The 18,013-nt window shown below is 48.4% G+C and overlaps 1 protein-coding gene across 2 annotated transcripts in view; it reads right to left on the bottom strand.

Annotated features, from left to right (window-relative positions):
- PRR14 (proline rich 14) overlaps window positions 1-18,013 on the bottom strand; it is a 738,062-nt gene that overhangs the window by 580,692 nt on the left and 139,357 nt on the right. For both annotated transcript variants that reach the window (XM_069651623.1, XM_069651624.1), the window contains exon 3: window positions 4,701-6,153. In XM_069651623.1, coding sequence (XP_069507724.1) covers window positions 4,701-6,153 — 1,453 coding nt within the window. The remainder of the gene's footprint in view (window positions 1-4,700; window positions 6,154-18,013) is intronic.

The raw sequence follows: 18,013 nt of genomic DNA, 5'->3' as shown, positions 1-18,013 counted from the left end.
CAACTAAATCGTACATCATGGAGGGGAACTTTCCATTATCAGGTAAAACTCTTTACACGCAGGGACTCTCTGGGACTATTGTTACAGTTCCATACACTGAGGAGCTAGATATAAAACTGGGAGGGAAGGTATTACGAGCCCCTTTGTTATATTCAGAGAGTTCCCCTGTGAACTTGTTGGGTAGGGATCTGCTCAGTAAACTAAATAGAATTATCATTCACAGACCAAGGGGTAGCGTGTTCCACTCCAGGGATGCATGTAACTCGAGCAATGGTAATAATCAATGGAATAGAAAGGGAATCAGTAGTTCATGGGGTGCCTCGGGTCCTAGATATATTTATTTTTATGGTATTAAGGCATTAGTAAAGCAGTGCCTCCAATTGCGACAAAATGTTGGCAAGTGCCTACAGATTTTATTTTCCAACCCATGGTGCCACCCGAGGTTATGGCAGGGACAATATTGTCATTAGATTTATAAGGACTAGTAGTATCAGATAAAAGAGTAGTCCTGACTGGAACAGACCAGGAAGAGTGGCGCATAGTCCTATGTGTAGACTCGACAGTACAATTGAAGAAAATGACTCCATAGGAGTTATTTGAGGACAGTGAACAAAATGGGGAGATTTTGGAAAGCTGCATCCCCTGTGATATCATAGTGCAGTATAGGAAGGTACAGTGCCCCCTAATGGCAGTGGTGAACCAGCCATTTTTATTTTTTGAGGAGGACATGTGATATGTGCCAGCACAATTATGGACTGTTAATCCACATGATGGCGGCTTACTGAGAGATGTGGCCCAGTACAGATTACATTGAAGTCAGGTGCTTAGCACAATCATCCAGTATGTGGATGATCAGTTGGTATGTTGTGAAAATGAAAATCAGTGCAGGAGGGATTCTGTTGCCTTATTGCAATTGCCGGCTCGTGAAGGGTACAAGGCAGATGAAAAGAAGCTATAATACAGTCAACAGGAGGTACTATACTTGGGGCAACTAATTTTTGCAATGGGGAAAAACCATTACCAGATAGGGAGGCGGCAATGTGCGCCACCCTTAGGCCCAGTACTGTGAAGGAAATGTAGCAGTCTTTTGGGCTTTTGTAAATATTGTAAGGCATGGATCCTAGACTACGCAGTCTACACAAGGCCACCATAACAAAGTCTCAGGGAAGGACAGAGGACTTGGAATGGACTGAAGAAACGACTAGACAATTTGAGGACTTAAAAGAAGCGGTTTGCACAGCCCCTGCTTTAGCAACTCCGGATTATACACAGGAGTTGTCTTTATTTTCCCACTCTGATGGACGGCTCATGCATTGACGGAAGGAGCCATATTATATGTTGATGGGTCATAAATAATTGACCAGAGGACAGAACGGAGGCACACTGGGGCGGTAGTGGGGCAGGGTAAAGGGGGGGGGGGGGAGAAATAGGGACCACCCCTGTAGAAAGTGAGACCACAGTTCCATGCACAGCATGGCCCATATTACAACTGGGCCATTATTACCTGGGGAACTGATCCGCCCCAGGTTTAAAGGTCCATATGAGGTGGTGTCACTATCCCACCGGATCAAGACGGTGCACAATCTAGGTGTTCAAATGAAGAAAGGTGGTGGAGTTCAGAACACAGATTGGCCATCGCTTCCCTTTGATTGGGTCCCGTCATGGCTGGGTGCAGCAGTAAAACTACTGGTGCCTGTGATCATGTTCTCCTTGGTCCTCGTCTGCACGTGTCAATTGGGTCTCTGATGTTGTGTTCATATAATCCTAATACTGTGAAGTTGATTGTATCAATTGTGGGGGGGGGGGGTTCTAAAACACCTTGCCATACATTAAAACGCAAAACTCATTTTTCTGGAGTTATAGATATGTCAGGTGGGGATGAGTGAGTTACTGTAGAAGTAACAAAAGGGGGGGGGGATGTTGGGGAGGAGCTAGTCCCTTGGCTAGCGCCTTCCTGTACCAAAGTGCTTTACAATTAGGCAAGACTTCTCAAAGCACTATAGCACTGAGAAAGCTTTTTTCATGCAAAAATAATAACACGGAGGCGTGGAAATTGTATATGATATATTTTATTTGCATCACGCTCGTACACAAGTGTTTCAGAGCACGACAAGGGAGGGGAACAGGGGAGAACAAAACAATGATCTTACTAGGCCCAGTGACATTGAGAACGTGCAAGTGCATGGGAAAGGGGAACAGTGCATGGAAGGGGGAGAGTGGAAAGTGCAGAGCAGAAGAGAACAGAAAATAAATAGATAATGGAGGCAGTAAACCGTGGTAGTGCAGCCAGCAAGTGGCAAGTGCTGTGTTATCGGCAGCAGAACTGGGTAAATCTAATAGGTGCAGAAAAAGAAGAAGAAAATGGGCAGGGGGATTGTATGGGTACAGATACAGTCCCCAAGTGCAAGGGGTGGCCAGGAGGCACTGCAGGAGGGTGGCCAGGTGCACAGTGCCAAGAGAGAGCAGATCAGCAGGGGAGAGGGGGAGCAAAGGCAGAAGCAAAGATGAAGGTCTTGAGGTGCTTCCGGATCCGGAGGTGGTTCTCCTCAATTTTTAGAGTGGCAGGGAAGCTGTTCCAGAGGGAGGTCCCAGCCGAAGACAGAGCTCTACCCACCAGCTTGTTTCTTTGAAAAACAACAACCCTTCGCTCCTCTTCCTCTGATTCCCTCAAGGTCTATTTGCGGAGGGATAGCTGAAGGCATTTTGGACCCTGGCCCCAGAAAGCCTTGTAGGCAATGCAGATGGTTTTGAATTTAATCCTTACATCCACTGGGAGCCAATGGAGAGATTTTGGAGCTGAAGAGATACGATCCCAGGGTTTGAGGCCCAAGGACAAGTCTTGCAGTCCTGTTCTGGAATAGTTGCAGAGGGCGGAGAGTAAAGGCAGGTAGATTAAGAAAGAGGCTGTTACAATAGTCCAACCTAGAGACAACCAGAGCTTGGGAGACAGTGAGCATCTTGGGGAAGGAGACAAGACAGGCAGAGTACCTCTAAGGAGGTGCAGTAGGAAGTTTGACTTAAGTGACCTCAGAGATGTGGGCGGAGAAGGAAAGTTTGGAGTCAAAGATGACCCCGAGGTTCTTAGCCTCGTAGTTAGGGGTAGGAGGGCCAAGAGGCTGGTCAGAGTGAGGGGAAAGGATGGTGAAGGTGTGAAAATAGTTACTATTTAAATATAAGGTGCAAATAACTATTTAGCCGAATACATTTTTAAAAATGTTAAATTGTAGTTTGTTTTTCTCAGAACATGGTAAAGAGCTCTGCGCCAAAAGGAAAAGGAATGCAACCTGTGCTAAAAAATAAACTACAGGCATTGTGGGGGGCATGGCTAGCTCTGGCAGAGCACACAAAGTGGCTGAGCAGCTATTTGTCCCATGCAGACTAAAAACTCAATGCACGATATACACATTACGATGGAAAAACAAGGATTGAAAGAGAATTACTGGATCAGATAAAATATGATTATAGTGAGTGAAGTGTGTAGAGTATGGGGGAAGGTGTGTTTATATATAGATGATTATAATAAAGCAAATGACAAACGGGAGCTACAATGTATTCCTGCATAGGCAGCAGTATGCTAAGTAGTTTGTTCTAAATGGAAACCCAGCCATGCAAGAAGGAAGACTGCAGCGTCCCTTGTATGGGAAGGAGGACAGTTTTGGATGAGCTATGCATCCAGTGACCAAGTCAAACAGTATATAAGGCGCCCGCTTTGCTTGGCATAAGTCTGGAGGAGCCGGCCACGGAAGAAGGACAGAATGCTGGTCGGGGAGCAGAGTCCCCCCCCCCCATCCTCATCGTTGTACAGATTAAATTTGTTATCCTTGCAAGACAAGACTCTTGGCCTTAATTCTCTAGAGGGATGAACTTTAATCTGGTGTGAGCACGATTAAGGGTACCCGTATTTAAGGGGTACCCCTCTAAGTATGGGCTGCCTATCACTTGTCACACAAATTCATTCATGAAAGAATGCACACAGAACCACCAACCAAAACTGGAGCACTTTCGGGTGGCATCATGAGACAGCTTTTGGCATGGCAGAGCGATTTTCTTTGAGATTGTTTCTACTACAATAGCTTTGGTGGACTTCAGTTAGCCCTCAAAAATTGGGATAGCTTTTCGTATGACAAATATTTAGGGAGTCATCAAGCATCCATATACATTTTTTTAGAGAACTGGAATACAGTTTCACTGCATTTCCAACCCGGTTTATTAAACAATTTGTGAGTTTGATGCAGTCTGAAATCAGCAAATGATTATAAGGCATAAGGATATGATTTCAACTGCGGTGAATAAAAACATACTGGCATACCTGAAATCGGTTAACTGAAGAAGAACTCCAGCAGTCTTTAAAAAAAACTCTTGAAAATATTTTTGACTGACATTTTTACATTCAATATGCCATTTGACAACTTCAAAGTACTGTACCCGATTAACATGTCAGAAAATTCATTTTAAACAGATACAGTTTAAAGTAACCACTAGGAGTCCCCTGTGCGCACTCAAAACATTCCACTCAAGCCAGAATGCCAAATAGACTGTTACACTCTGTATTATGTAAAACATTGTATATTTGCAGCTGAACGAAATCGCCAATCCGTCATTGCCGACCAAAACCAGTAACCCAAGATATTCTGTGGTACAAGAGGCACCAGGCTTAAATCAGTTCCACTCTTCGCATAGCATGGAAGGATAAAACGTACCTGTTCTTGATTCTCCTGAGGCTCACCAGTGAAATCATGGAGAACTACAGCTAAAAACCTTTGGCTAGATTTCTCAATAGGAGAAATGTTCACACCAAAGTTCTTCTTCCGTTTTCTCTTTCTTGGAGGTTTGCAAGTCGTACGTGGCATACGGGAAACCGGTGTTTCTATAAGCAATCCAGCCTCCATCTTCCTCCTCTTACTCAAATCCTCTTCGTTACTCAGGTAAACTCTGTCCTTGCGGCGAGCAGGTGTTCGAGTTTCCATCAGATTGCGGATGGCACTGCTAGGGAGAGGATCACCATGAATGGCAGGTATGGCACTGGGAGTTCTGTGTGGAGTGGTACAAGACTTCCTCATGCCCTGGTTCTCCAGGGGAGTGGAAGGCTGGTGCAGCCCTATACAGTTTGGGGTGACATGACTGGGTAGAGGACTGTCACTGTTTAAAGACCTGGGGGTCTGTCTATAGCGAGAAACAGTCTTGCCCGTGTGTGGAGCCTTCTCAAGAACAGGAGGGGACCGATTAATGTCCTGGGTGACACTGTTGGCCGCGAGTGGGATGTCATGCTGTACTTGCCTAGTCTTAGGGATCCGGCGGGGAGTGTTGCAGGTTTGTCCTGCATCCTGAGGCTCCCAGAGAGAAGTAGGACACCATCCTTCCAAATTTTGTGCAACGTCAATGGGAAGACCATCAAGGTTGACAGCTCTGGGGGTCCGACGAGGGGTGGTGCAAGTTCGGCCTGCATGCGCCGGCTCTTGGTGAGAAGTATCTTGCTGCCCTTCAAAGATCTGGGTAATACTATTGGGGAAATTAACATCAATGTTGACAGCCCTGGAGGTCCGACAAGGGGTTTTACAAAGCTTTCCAATGTCTGGAGTGTCCTGACAAGCAGGGGAGCTCTGCTCTACAAAGTTCTTGATGGCACTGCTGGTGGGTAGAGGGTCATCCTGGTGGAGAGGCCTGGCCTTGGGTGTCCGACGAGGGGTGGTGGTCGTCTGGCCTGTGCCCGGATGCCCCTGGGGGCTTGTTGGCTGCCTCACTTCCAAGTTTTCTGTGACCCTGCTATCAAAAGGACAGTCAAGAGAGACAGCCCTAGGGGTACGTCGAAGGGTTGTGCAAGTCTTCTCAGTGTTATCTGCTACTGAAGTGGTGGAACACCTCTCTACTACGCTGAGAGTGACACTGCAGGGATATTGATAGTCTTGGTGGACAGTTTTAGCTCTCTGTGTGTGGTGAGGGGAAATGCTGGTCAGCTGTGCATTCTGGGCCACCTGGCGGGAAGGAGAGTCTTTTTCTACTAGAGTCTGACTAAAACTGTGAAAGCTTGGATCTTCAAAGTTAAAAGCTTTGTTCCTGGGTGTCCGGCGAGGAGTGGGACAGGTATCCTCAGTCTTCAGGTTCCCCTGTTTATGGTGGGTTCTTGGGCTTGGCGATGGGCTGTCGCAGGAAGGTCTAAGTAAGGAAAGGCAAGAAATTAGAAACATTCACAATTACCATACAAGCATTGGAATTGCAGATATTTGTTACATAAATTAACAAATGTGCATCATCAAAGTAGACAAATTTTACAGTCTATGTCACACAGGGGTCTGCAACGTTTGGCTCACCAGACAAGCCGTAGTCAGCATAGTCAAAGGTGAGGAATAATGGGAGTCCTAGTCCTAAACATCTGAAAAGCTGAAGGTTGCAGACCCTTGGACTAAACGGTCAGTGTTGGCGTTAATTATAAAGAAATATGAATTTCAAATATTTACATGAATTGTACGTTACCACACTCTGTGTGGGTTACCAAAGTTTGTGTACCCAATAAGGCAAAAAGTCAGATGAAAGAATATGGATTCCCATATTTGGCACTGCGAATGCAGTGGGGGAAAGACATTTTAACAGGAAGAAAGTTTGTTATTTGTCTTTTTTGTGCTGCACACATCTGTGCATTAGTGGTCTTAAAACAAAGGTGACTAGTTTCAAGACATTACACTAGCCGTTTCAATGTAGAGTATTCAGGTGCAAAGAAGATTACTAAGTCAGTGCTTGTGTGACAGCTGAACCGAAGATTCTGCGGGACTTAGCCATATTCTGTGGGTCGCAGCACTGAAAGGGAACGGGCTATTAGGAATTATTTTATCAACTCCAATGAGAACTGTCTACATTTGAGGGCTCTGCTATACTTCACATGCAAATTACGAAGAGAAAAAAGATATGCCAATTAAAAATGCAACAACGCACCCATATATCATCTAGGTATGGCTATTCTCTTACTTGCCTACTCACTTAGCACCAAACATGTTTTAGCCCCGATACATTTGGACCATTTAGGATCACCAAAGCAGTTAATCTTGTGGCTTCATAATGCCATTTTCTGGAAAAGTATCCATCTCGAATTGCATATCTCACTATTGAAGACTTATCTATATGGACACTATTCGCAAAGAACAAAGGCCCCTCTACACCACCCGAACAACCTGGTGTATGAAGCCCAACAAATCTGCGACTCACATTACGGACGTGGAGAACTACGCCGAATGGATTGGAAGCGGCATGCACCATGTGAAAGATCTTGACAACAAAGTCCATGACCTAATATTCCATCGGTCCAATCAATGGAAACTGGGGAGGAGGGGGTCCAGGGGCAGCATGATGAGAGCATGCTCTAGAATTGGATTTGTGCCTGGTCCGTATGGTAACCAAGGAGTCAGTGGACCCAAACCAAGATGGCAGGTTTCCTGCTGCACATCCAATCTCACCAAGATGGTGGCCGCATGAGGTCTTATGCACCCACAACAAGATTGCAGACTGCCCCTGCCGGATATATAGAGACGTTCACTCCGACCTGTTGGTGTAGCACTTGTCCTTGGTTTCCTCTTCCAACCACTTCCTTAGCCTCCATTTCACTCTCTCTTGCCCGCTTATCTCTGGAACATTCTTTTCAGTGGGTTGGTATACATCTCCCTCTTCATTGTTGCCAACTGCATTATCCTGTACAGAACTACCTTCGCAGTTGACCTCTGCTGCTTACCAGACCAGCTTGCGCGGTCAACGACATAGGAGGATTTCCACCGCCTAAGATTTTTAGTCCAGTGTTTTTCTTTCATTTTGAATCTGAAACCCATGGGAAGACCTTCCATCTCTGTAGCCAATAAGAGGTTGCAGTGGTTGACAGAGGGGACAGGCCTTATCGTATTCCAGATAAGCCTTGGGATTCCATCAGGTATGAAGAGTCCCTGACAGCGGCTAAGTTTGAGCGATTGCAGGTAAGGTATTTAGAGAGAGACCGAGAGATTACAGAGAGAGAGAGAGAGAGACCGAGAGATTACAGAGAGAGAGAGAGAGAGACCGAGAGATTACAGAGAGAGAGAGAGAGAGAGAGAGATATTACAGAGAGAGAGAGAGAGAGAGAGAGAGAGAGAAAGAGATTACAGAGAGAGAGAGAGAGAGAGAGAGAGAGAGAGAGAGAGAGAGAGAGAGAGAGAGAGAGAGAGAGAGAGAGAGAGAGAGAGAGAGAGAGAGAGAGAGAGAGATTACAGAGAGAGAGAGAGAAAGAGAGAAAGAGAGAGAAAGAGAAAGAGGTACTAACTGGGATAGTATGGTGTATTATATGTGTATGCTAGAATAAAGTAAAGGGTTACAAAGTGTAGTTGTTTGGAGAAATTATGAATTACTCACTGTAGTGACTAACGTACTCTTAGCCCATAGTCCCCTTTCCTCCATACTTTATGGGCGACCCTTCCAAGGGATGGGAGACAGAACCTTTTCAGAAGAAAAAACCTTCCCCTTTAAATTTAGAGGCGCATGGGGGTGCGGCCCAGGGAGCATCCACTGGCCTGACTACGCCCTCTGGTGCCACACCTCAGTCCCCATTGAAGAGTCGACATTAGATTTAACATTGCCTAATGACACCAGTATTATTAGGGGGGGGAGGTTGGTGGGACGTATGGAGGAAAGGGGACCATGGACTAACAGTACGTTAGTCACTATGGTGAGTAACTTATAATTACTCTTACGTCCTGTACCCTTTCCTCCATACTGTATGGGTGATTACCAATGATTGTAGCCCCAGGGTGGAGAGGAGACCATCCTTAAGCAAATAGGTTCCTTAGAACCCTCTGTCCGAAAGCCGGATCAGATCTAGAGCCGGCATCCAAACAGTAATGCTTGCAGAAAGCCGAGGCGGAGGCCCAAGTGGCCACCCTGCTTATGACTTGCCAAGGGACATGCCGCTGGAATGTGATGGCCGTTGCCTTGGCCCTGACTGCGTGCGTATGCATGTTGGCCGGGAGCAGCTTGTGCTTGCCCTCGTAAGCCTCCTTGATGGCAGAGACCATCGAGCGGGATATGGAAGCCTTAGAGGCCCAATAGCTTGGTCTTGAGCCTCAGAAAGTGACGAACAGGGCGTCCAATTTGCGGAAAGCCCATGGTCCTGTCCAAGTAGAATTTCAGGACACGCCCGACATCCAGGCAGCGCAGCACTCTGTGCTTCGTCCTTGGGATCAGGAAAAAACGTAGGAAGGACTATTTCCTCATTTAAGTGGAACGCAGACGGAACCATGGGCGTCCGCATGACTACCTTGTCTTTGTGAAAAGTGGTATATGGTTCCGAGGCGACCAGTGCCTGGATCACGCTGACTTTACGAGCCGAGGTAAGGCCGACTAGTAAGGCAGTCTTGATAGTGACCAGCCTGATGTCCACAGAAGCCATCGGATCGAATAGTTTGTGTGCCAGGGTGCCCAAGACTATGTTAAGGTCCCACACAGGGTGCTGTCCCTTGACGAGCGGGTAGAGCCTAGCGAGACCAGTCAGATGTTTGACGATAGGTTTGGAGGAGGAGAAAATGCCCTCCTCCGCGTTCCTGTAAGCCCCAATGGCTGCAAGGTATGTGCGGCAGGTGTCCACCTGCACGCCGGAATGAGCGAGGTGCGCCGAAAAGGAGAGCACAGTGTCCAAAGTGCAAGCTAAAGGGTTGATGCCTTTGGAGTCTGCCCAGTGGCAGAATCTAGTTCATTTGATTTTGTACTGGGCCCCGGTGGTGCTGCTCCTGGCACCCTGTATGATCTCCTGCTGAGGTACCACGCTGTGAGGGCTAGTTTCCCCTGGGGAAGGGTGGATGGCTCTGCCCCCCTCCTGTGACAGAAGATGTGCTGGGCCCGTCGGAAGGTGAATCGGGGGCAGCTCCGAGAGGCTGAGCAACTCCGAAAACCATGGTCTGGCCGGCCACCATGGATCTATCAGAATAATGAGTCGGCGGCAAGACTCCTTGATTTTGCAGATTACCCTGTGGATCAGGGGAGTGGGCAGAAAGGCATAGGCTTTCATGCCGGTCCACTGGAGGTGAAATGTGTCGCCCAGAGAGCCGGGGACCTGACCTTGCCAGGATGCGAACTGGGGAGACTTCTTGTTGTGCCAGGTGGCAAACAGATCCACGTGGGGGTGACCCCACCTGTTGAGGATCCCCTGAATAACGAGGTTGTTTAGCCGTCACTCGTAATTGTCCGCTCCCAGCCTGCTGATCCTGTCCGCTTCTAGGTTGGACTCCCTCGGGAGGTGGACTGCCGTGAGGTAAATGTCATTTTCCAGGGCCCACTTCCACATGTTGATCGCATGTCTGCACAGAGGAGGGGATCTGGTGCCTCCCTGCTTGTTGACGTAGTACATTCTGGTCAAGTTTTCTGTCTGGAGGAGGACAACCTTGCCCCTGAGAAGCAGTAGGAATGCTCTGGCGTTCAGCTCCAACCAGTTGATGTGGTATTCCTGCTTCTGTCGAGTCCAGGTGCCGTGGACCGAGAGGCCATCCAGGGTGGCACCCCAGCCCTCAAGCGAGGAGTCTCTGGTGATGGTGGCTTGCGGGGAGGGCGGCCGAAAGGGCTTGCCCGTACATAGGTTGCAGTCCCTGAACCACCATGTAAGGTCCGGGTGGAGAGGTGGAGGGACGTTTATCATCTCGGATTGAGCGCCCAGTTCCTGGTTCAATGAGGACGCAAAGTGCAGCTGAATCCTCCTCATCCTTAGGACCGCTGCAAGTAGACCAAGGAGATGCTGGTACCACCATGCCGAGGTCACCTCTCTGCTGAGGAAGTGGGCAGTGGCCCTCTTGATGGCCGAGATTTTGTCCTGCGACGGGAAGACCTTCTCGGAGCACGTGTCGCATGTCGCAGATGAGGCCCAGGAAAGTCAGTCTGCATGGGCTGCAGTTGTGACTTGAGATTGAGCGAGAAGGCCAGATCGTGCAGTGTGTTCATAAGGGCATGGGCAGAGTGGTGAACCGCCTCCGGAGATGTAGCCCCGACGAGCCAGTCGTCGAGATATGGGTAGATTTGGAGACCCTGAGCTCTGAGGAGGGCCGCCACAGCATTCATGAGTCAGGTAAAGACCCTAGGGGCTGAGTTGAGGCCAAAAATGAAGGACCTTGTATTGAAAATGGTAGCCCATGATCCTGAACCGTAGGAAAGAACGATGGGACTGCCAAATCAGGGCATGTAGGTACGCGTCCTTCAGATCAAGGGAGCACATCCAGTCTCCCTTGTCCAATGTCTTCACTATAAAAGCTGGCGTAACCATCTTGAATTTCTGCAGGGGTAAAGAGAGGTTGAGGTGGAAAGGTCCAACACAACTCTCAGGCCCGCCTGGTTCTTCTTCTGAATGGCGAAAATCCTGGAGTAAAAGCCAAAGCCTAGCTGGGAGGCTGGCACTTCCTCTACTGCCTGGCTCTCTACGAGCGAACAGATCAACGCCAAAAGAGTTGCTATCCCAACCTGTGGAGGGGAGGAGGAAGGAGAGGCTGGGATAGGAAGGCGGTACCCATGTGGATACTACGGATAGGATCCAGGGGTCCACGAAATTCTGGCACCAGAATTGTGCATAGAGAGGAAGCCTGTCCCCCACCAGAGACGTGTGGACCAGCAGGGGCCTGTCATGCTTGCTTTCCCTCGGAGCCTGATGCTGAGGAGGGGGACTGGAAAAAGCCCTCACTCCCCCCCCCCCCCTTCGTTGCGGTCCGGCTGCCTGGATCTGCGTTACTGGAATCCGCAGAACCCTTCATATGTATGACCCCCCTTTCCGAGCGCTGCTGAGATTGGGTGTACGATTTGGGCGTGGTCTTTGTAAGGATGGATACGTTTTTGAGCTGTTTTTCTTTTTGTCCAGATCCTCGTCCGTAGAGGAGTGGAAGAGCCCCCCGTTTCCCCCCTCGACCGGTAGATCTAGAATGCACTCCTGGACATCCGAGTTGAACTTTATTGCCCAGAGAGGGGCTATTCTTCTCATGCAAGGCCTAAGACAATGCATTACTTACCGTAAAAGCATTTCTGATGGTTGTATCTGCTTAGATTCACATGCTGTGCATAGGTCCGACATCCAGTGGTCACTGCGGAGTATTGCAATTTGTTTTTCGTAGTCGAAAAGGGGACGTCGACAAGGCGTGTCTGTAACACTATCCCTATAGTGACGTGCGTTGTACCCACAATCCCTCACGCGTCGAGGTCCCTCCGTTTGTATTTTTTCTGCCCTGAGGGAGCCTTCTATACGTGAGTGAGTACAGAAAAGAGAGAGATGTAGAAAGATGTCTATGTTCCTTCCATCCGAGCGGGGAGGAAGGTTGGGCGCATGTGAATCTAAGCAGATACAACCATCAGAAATGCTTTTACTGTAAGTAATGCATTGTCTTCTGATTTTTGTTAATCTGCTTAGAATCACATGCTGTGAATAGACTAGCGAGCAGTACCCGGAGTTGGCAGTGGGTTATGAGAAGGAACAGTAGAGAAAAGATGTCTTAATACGGCCTGTCCCACCTGGGAGTCAGATCTAGAGCGTGCATCTAGACAGTAGTGTTTTGTAAAGGTATGCACAGAACTCCAGGTAGCCACTTTGCAGATGGACTCAAGGGGAACATTTGCAATGAATGCTATGGAAGCCCCAGTGCCTCGAGTAGAATGTGCTCTTGGCTTGAAGGGTAGTTCTCTCTTAGCAAGAGTGTAACAGAGAGTGATGCATTGAACAATCCATCTAGATATCGTGGACTTAGAAACTGCATCTCCTTCTCTTCCTGCTGCCACCGAGACAAAGAACTGATTAGTCTCTCTCAGTGGCCTGGTTCTTTCCATGTAGAACATGACAGCTCTGCATACATCCAGTGTATGCAGACTTTTTTCTCCCAAGTTGGAAGGGTTTTGAAAGAACGTTGGTAGTTCTATTGACTGGTTTACATGGAATTTAGAGATTAATTTCGGTGCAAACCTTGGGTGTGTGCGTAGAACCACCTTATCTTTGTGAACTGTTACGAAGGGGTCTAGAACAGAAAGAGCCTGTAGTTCACTTACTCTCCTAATGGAGGTGATAGCTATTAGGAAAGCAGTCTTAAGAGTGAGGTCCTTAAGAGGTGCCTTGTGCATGGGTTCAAATGGCGAGCCCAAGAGTCTGCAAAGTACCACATTTAAGTCCCATCCGGGAGCTGGGTTAGCTATCGGAGGGTGTATTCTCTTTACCCCCTCCATGAAGGCCTTGATAACTGGGATCTTCCAACACGACACTTTAAGTTGGGAAGTGGTGTATGCAGAAAATGCCGCCAGGTGGACTTTAATGGAATTGAACACTAGACCTGAATCCAATAAATGGGTCAAGTACAGAACAATATGTGTGGGAGAGCAGTCAACCGGGTTGATGCTCTTTCCTCTACACCAGATGACAAATCTTCTCCACTTGCTAGAATAGAAGTGGCGAGTATTAGGTATTCTGGCTTCCCTGAGGATGTCCATACATCTCTGCGGGAGTTGTAGATGTCCAAATTCAATGATCTCAGGAGCCAGGCTGCTAAGTTCATGGTCTGAGGGCATGGATGCAGTGTCTTACCCTTGTCCTGTGACAGCATGTTGTACGGGCAGGGAAGTTTCACTGGGGGAGATAGGGACATCGCCATCAAGTGAGCGAACCATGGCTGCCGGGCCCACATCGGGGCCACTAGTATCATGGTAACTTGTTCCTGGTGCATCTTGTGCACAACTTTGTCGGGGGAAAGGCGTAAACAAATTTCCCTGACCATTGAATCGACAGACCGTTCCCCTTGGACTGGTTCTGGGGGTACCTGGAGGCGTAACTTTGGCATTGTGAGTTCTCCAGAGTTGCAAACAGGTCTATTTCGGGGAATCCCCATTGCGTGAAGACGTCTAAAACGATGTTTTCGTGCAATCGCCATTCGTACTCTTCGGGCAGGGGGAAGTCTCTGCTGAGTTCGTCTGCTAGCAGATTGAGTTACCCTGGTACGTGTTGTGACAGTAGGAACATGTTGTATCTGAGAGCCCACTTACATATATTCTGGGACAGCTTGGATAGTCCTGGAGAGTGGGTGCCCCCCTGCTGGTTGATGTAGTACATGGCTGTGGTGCTGTCTGTAAGGACCATCACTGTCTTCCCTTGTAGGTGTTCTTGGGAGGCTTTTAGTGCTTTGAACACTGCCAGTAGCTCCAGTAGCTTTATGTGCTTGGATGCTACGTTCGGAGTCCAGAAGTCTGATGGGATAGGTGAGCCCCCCCATCCTGTGAGGGATGCGTCCGTGGTTAGAGTGGCCTCCACCACGGGTGTGGCAAAGGGTTTCCCTATTATCAGGTTTTCCCTTGTCCACCACCGTAGCGAGAGAACCAAGGCCTGCGAGACCACCACTAGATCGTCCCATTGTCCGCTGGCCTGACACCACTGGCTGTTGAGCCACTTTTGCATTGGGCGCATGTGAGGTACCAAATAAATACACAACGCCATCATTCCTAGCAAGCGCATCGCTTTGCGCACCGTCACCTCTCGACCTGCCACATACTGGGGGATCTGAAACAGCATGTTTTGGACCCTCTCGTTGGAGGGGAAGACAAGACCGTCCTTTGTTCGAATTAGAGCCCCTAGGAATTGTTTGACTTGGCTGGGGTCTAAGCTGGACTTCTTCTCATTGATGGAGAAGCCCAGTTGGAACAAAGGTCTACAGTCTTTTGGGTGTTTGAGAAGCATGTCTCGTAAGAATCCCCTGTTATGAGCCAGTCGTCGAGGTAAGGGTATACTGGGATGGATAATCTGCGCAGATGGGCCGCTGCCACTGCCACTGCTTTCGTGAATACCCTTGGTGCAGATGCTATGCCGAAGGGTAGCACTCTGAACTGGTAGTGTTTGCCCTCCATCATGAACCTGAGGTATTTCCTGTGCGCTGGCAACATTAAAATATGAAAGTATGCATCTTTCATGTCATGTAATCTCCCTGTGATAGCAGTGGGATCACTTCCTGTAAGGTCACCATACAAAACTTTTGGGGTTTGACAAACTTGTTCGCTGGGTGCAGATCTAATACAGGGCGCATGGTTAGATCCTTTTTGGGTAACAAGGAAGTACACTGAATAAATACCTTCCGTTACCTGAGATAGAGGCACTGTCATGATCTCTGCTTCCAAAAGGTCAGGGTTTTCCCAACTCCCTTGGAAGCAGATCCATAACCCAGGTTCCGAGTGCCAGCCAGTCCCAATTGGGACCTTTTGGACCCAGTCCTGGTGCCAGTGGCACCAGGCTCATAAATATGCCCAGTCCCAGCGCTGGAAGCGCCGGGCTCATAATGCTTGGGTGGACTTACCTGCAGCAGACCATGCTGCTTACTTGCCTGCCAGTTGAGCCTCTGATCCTCTTCTGTTTGGAACTACTTTTCCTGTTGGGTGGGGCAGGAGCCACTCCCTAGATTCAGAACACTGGAACTCTTCTGGAAAGCAGGAACTCTTTTCTTACCTAGGCGTGGCTGTGGAAGGAGACACCTAAGCACTACAGGAGGCTATTTAAACCACACCCGATGGATGAATCTTGCTTTGCGTTATTCTGCATCCTCAGCAGCAGAACGCTCATCGTGTCTTCTGCATCTGATCCTGGGCCTAAGGAAAAAGGCTTACCATTCTGAATCCAGTCTTCAGCAACACCTATAAAGACAAGAAAGAACAAGTTAGCATTACGGTCTTCAGTGACAGCTCTTCACTTACCTGGTCCATCGGCTGTCACCAACGCCTCGCGCTGCATTCCGGCATCTGAAAGACAAAGGCTTACCTACTCTTCGTGCGCTCCGGAGGTCTTCACACTGCATTCCGGCATCTGAAAGACAAAAGCTTACCAACTCTTCGTACGCTCCGGAGGCCTTCGGCGCTGTATCCCACATCTGAAAGACAAAACAAGGTGCGTTTAAAGACACTGGGGAACTTTAATACTCACGTGCCATTACTCCTTTCCACATCTAACCCAGTGGGTATTCCAGCACCCTGCAGCCGCCCCGAACTTGTACCTGCAAAATAAAAAGACAGTTAGAGCACATCGTGAAGCAGGCAACAAGCGCTTACCTACGTGCTTCCAGGCGCTTCTATTCATCACACGGGCTCCATCTTCAACTCACTTCAGCCCGCCATCGCCGAAACCCTGCAAAACAAGAAACATCATTACTAAAGACTTTAAAGACATTAGAATTACTCGAAACTTACCGTTCGTGCAGTAAACGACGGACAGCAGTCCTCTGAAGTCAAGAGGCCTGCTCCCCTTATCCAGTGAAGAAACTGGTTACAGCACCCTGCCTCGAGGCAGATGGAGAGCACGGCGTTCACTTACCTAAGGTGAGAGCGTTAACCTTTGGGGTTCTACAGGAGAAGAGAAAGGGAAGAAGAGAGAGACATTCAATAACCCAGTTCATTAATCCCACATTTTCTATCTGCAGACATCTTACCCTTCGAGTCAGACATACAGTGCACAGAGGTCCAGCCCAAAGAGCCAGCCGTGTGTTACACATCACCTTTGAAGATACAGTATACGCCCAGTCAAGACCGGCGCCTCTACGGGAATCAGGTAAGCGTTACAGAACGCAAAGCCTACCACAAAACTCCCGTCCAGGCGCTATGGAAACCTCGGATACCGACCAGCTAGCCCAGTTACTTGGGGGAACTAAGGGCAGAAGTGCATGCAGCCCGTCAGGAAACGAACGCTCTAAGAAGGGAACTGATTATTTCCAAGGAGCGAACAGACGATCTCGCTAGACAATTGCTACAGTCACAAGTCGGACAGACCCCGTTACCCGCATCTGGGGGAAATCTTCCTTCTACATCCTCTATGAATCCAGTGCAGATCAACCTACCTGGGAATGTACCTCTGGCTCCGCCCGAACGATTTTCTGGTGACCCAAAGAGGTTTGCAGTATTTATCAATCAGTGTCGGTTGCATTTCTTATGCCGGCCAGCAGCCTTTCCAACTGATCAAGCTAAAGTAGCTTTCGTGCTTTCGTACCTTAGTGGCAATGCGGCAGACTGGTCGATCCCTCTTAGTAAATCAAGATGATCCGGTCCTCCATGATTTTCAAGCTTTTCAGCTCAATATGGAAAAACTGTTCGCAAGACATTCACAGGGGCAGGCCTTGGACAATGAGCTTCTTTCGTTGCGACAAGGTAATCAAGACCTTTTGGCTTATATTGCGTCTTTCAACAGACTGGTAGTGGAAACTCACTGGCCTGAGGACAAAAGGATTACGCTGTTTTATAGAGGTCTACGCGGAGAGCTCAAAGATGTGTTAGCCCAAGTAGTGAATCCCCCACAAGATTGTTCGGACTATATAGACTTAGTCGTTCAAATAGATCACAGACTGCAGAACAGGAAGGCCGATCGTTCCAAGTTTGATGCTCGAGTATTTTCCAAACCGCCAACTCCTTCCAAAGGAGTAGACTCCGGGGAACCCATGCAAATAGGGGGTCTGAAAGGTCCTCTAACACAAAAGGAGTGGGAAAGGAGAAAACAGTTGCAATTATGCCTCTATTGCGGAAACTCAGGGCACTTTCTTCGAGACTGTCCGGTGAAACCTGCCAAGAAGGCAGTAGGAGCTGCAGTTACCAAAGTTACAAACTCTGAGCAGGGAAACAACCTCGCCCGACAAGAATAGAGGTCCTCTTGCCGAGCGTGAAAACCAGTTCCGTGACCTCGCATTTCGTGATACCTATGCTCCTCATTAGCCCTGATAATCCGGATCGATTACATGCAATTGAAGCTTACGTCGACAGCGGTGCCATCGGCAATTATGTGGATCATGAAATGGTTTTGAGGATGAATCTAACTCTTTGTCCCAAGGCTGTAAAGGACGTCATTACTACGGTGGATGGTACGGAGATAGCCTCCGGGCCAGTAACGCATACCACTCAAGAAGTGACGCTAGTAAGTCAAGATGGACACCATGAGAAGATCGTGTTCGATGTGATCAAGGCCCCTCAGTTCCAGATTATTCTAGGAATACCTTGGTTAGAGAAACACAATCCTCTGATCGATTGGCGAGCAAGAACGGTC

The sequence above is a fragment of the Ambystoma mexicanum genome, chromosome 3p, assembly GCF_040938575.1.
Source record: "Ambystoma mexicanum isolate Mex_15411 chromosome 3p, UKY_AmexF1_1, whole genome shotgun sequence".
NCBI lineage: Eukaryota > Metazoa > Chordata > Amphibia > Caudata > Ambystomatidae > Ambystoma > Ambystoma mexicanum.
Note: the sequence above shows the minus strand (reverse complement) of the source record. Positions and strands in the feature narration are given on the sequence as shown.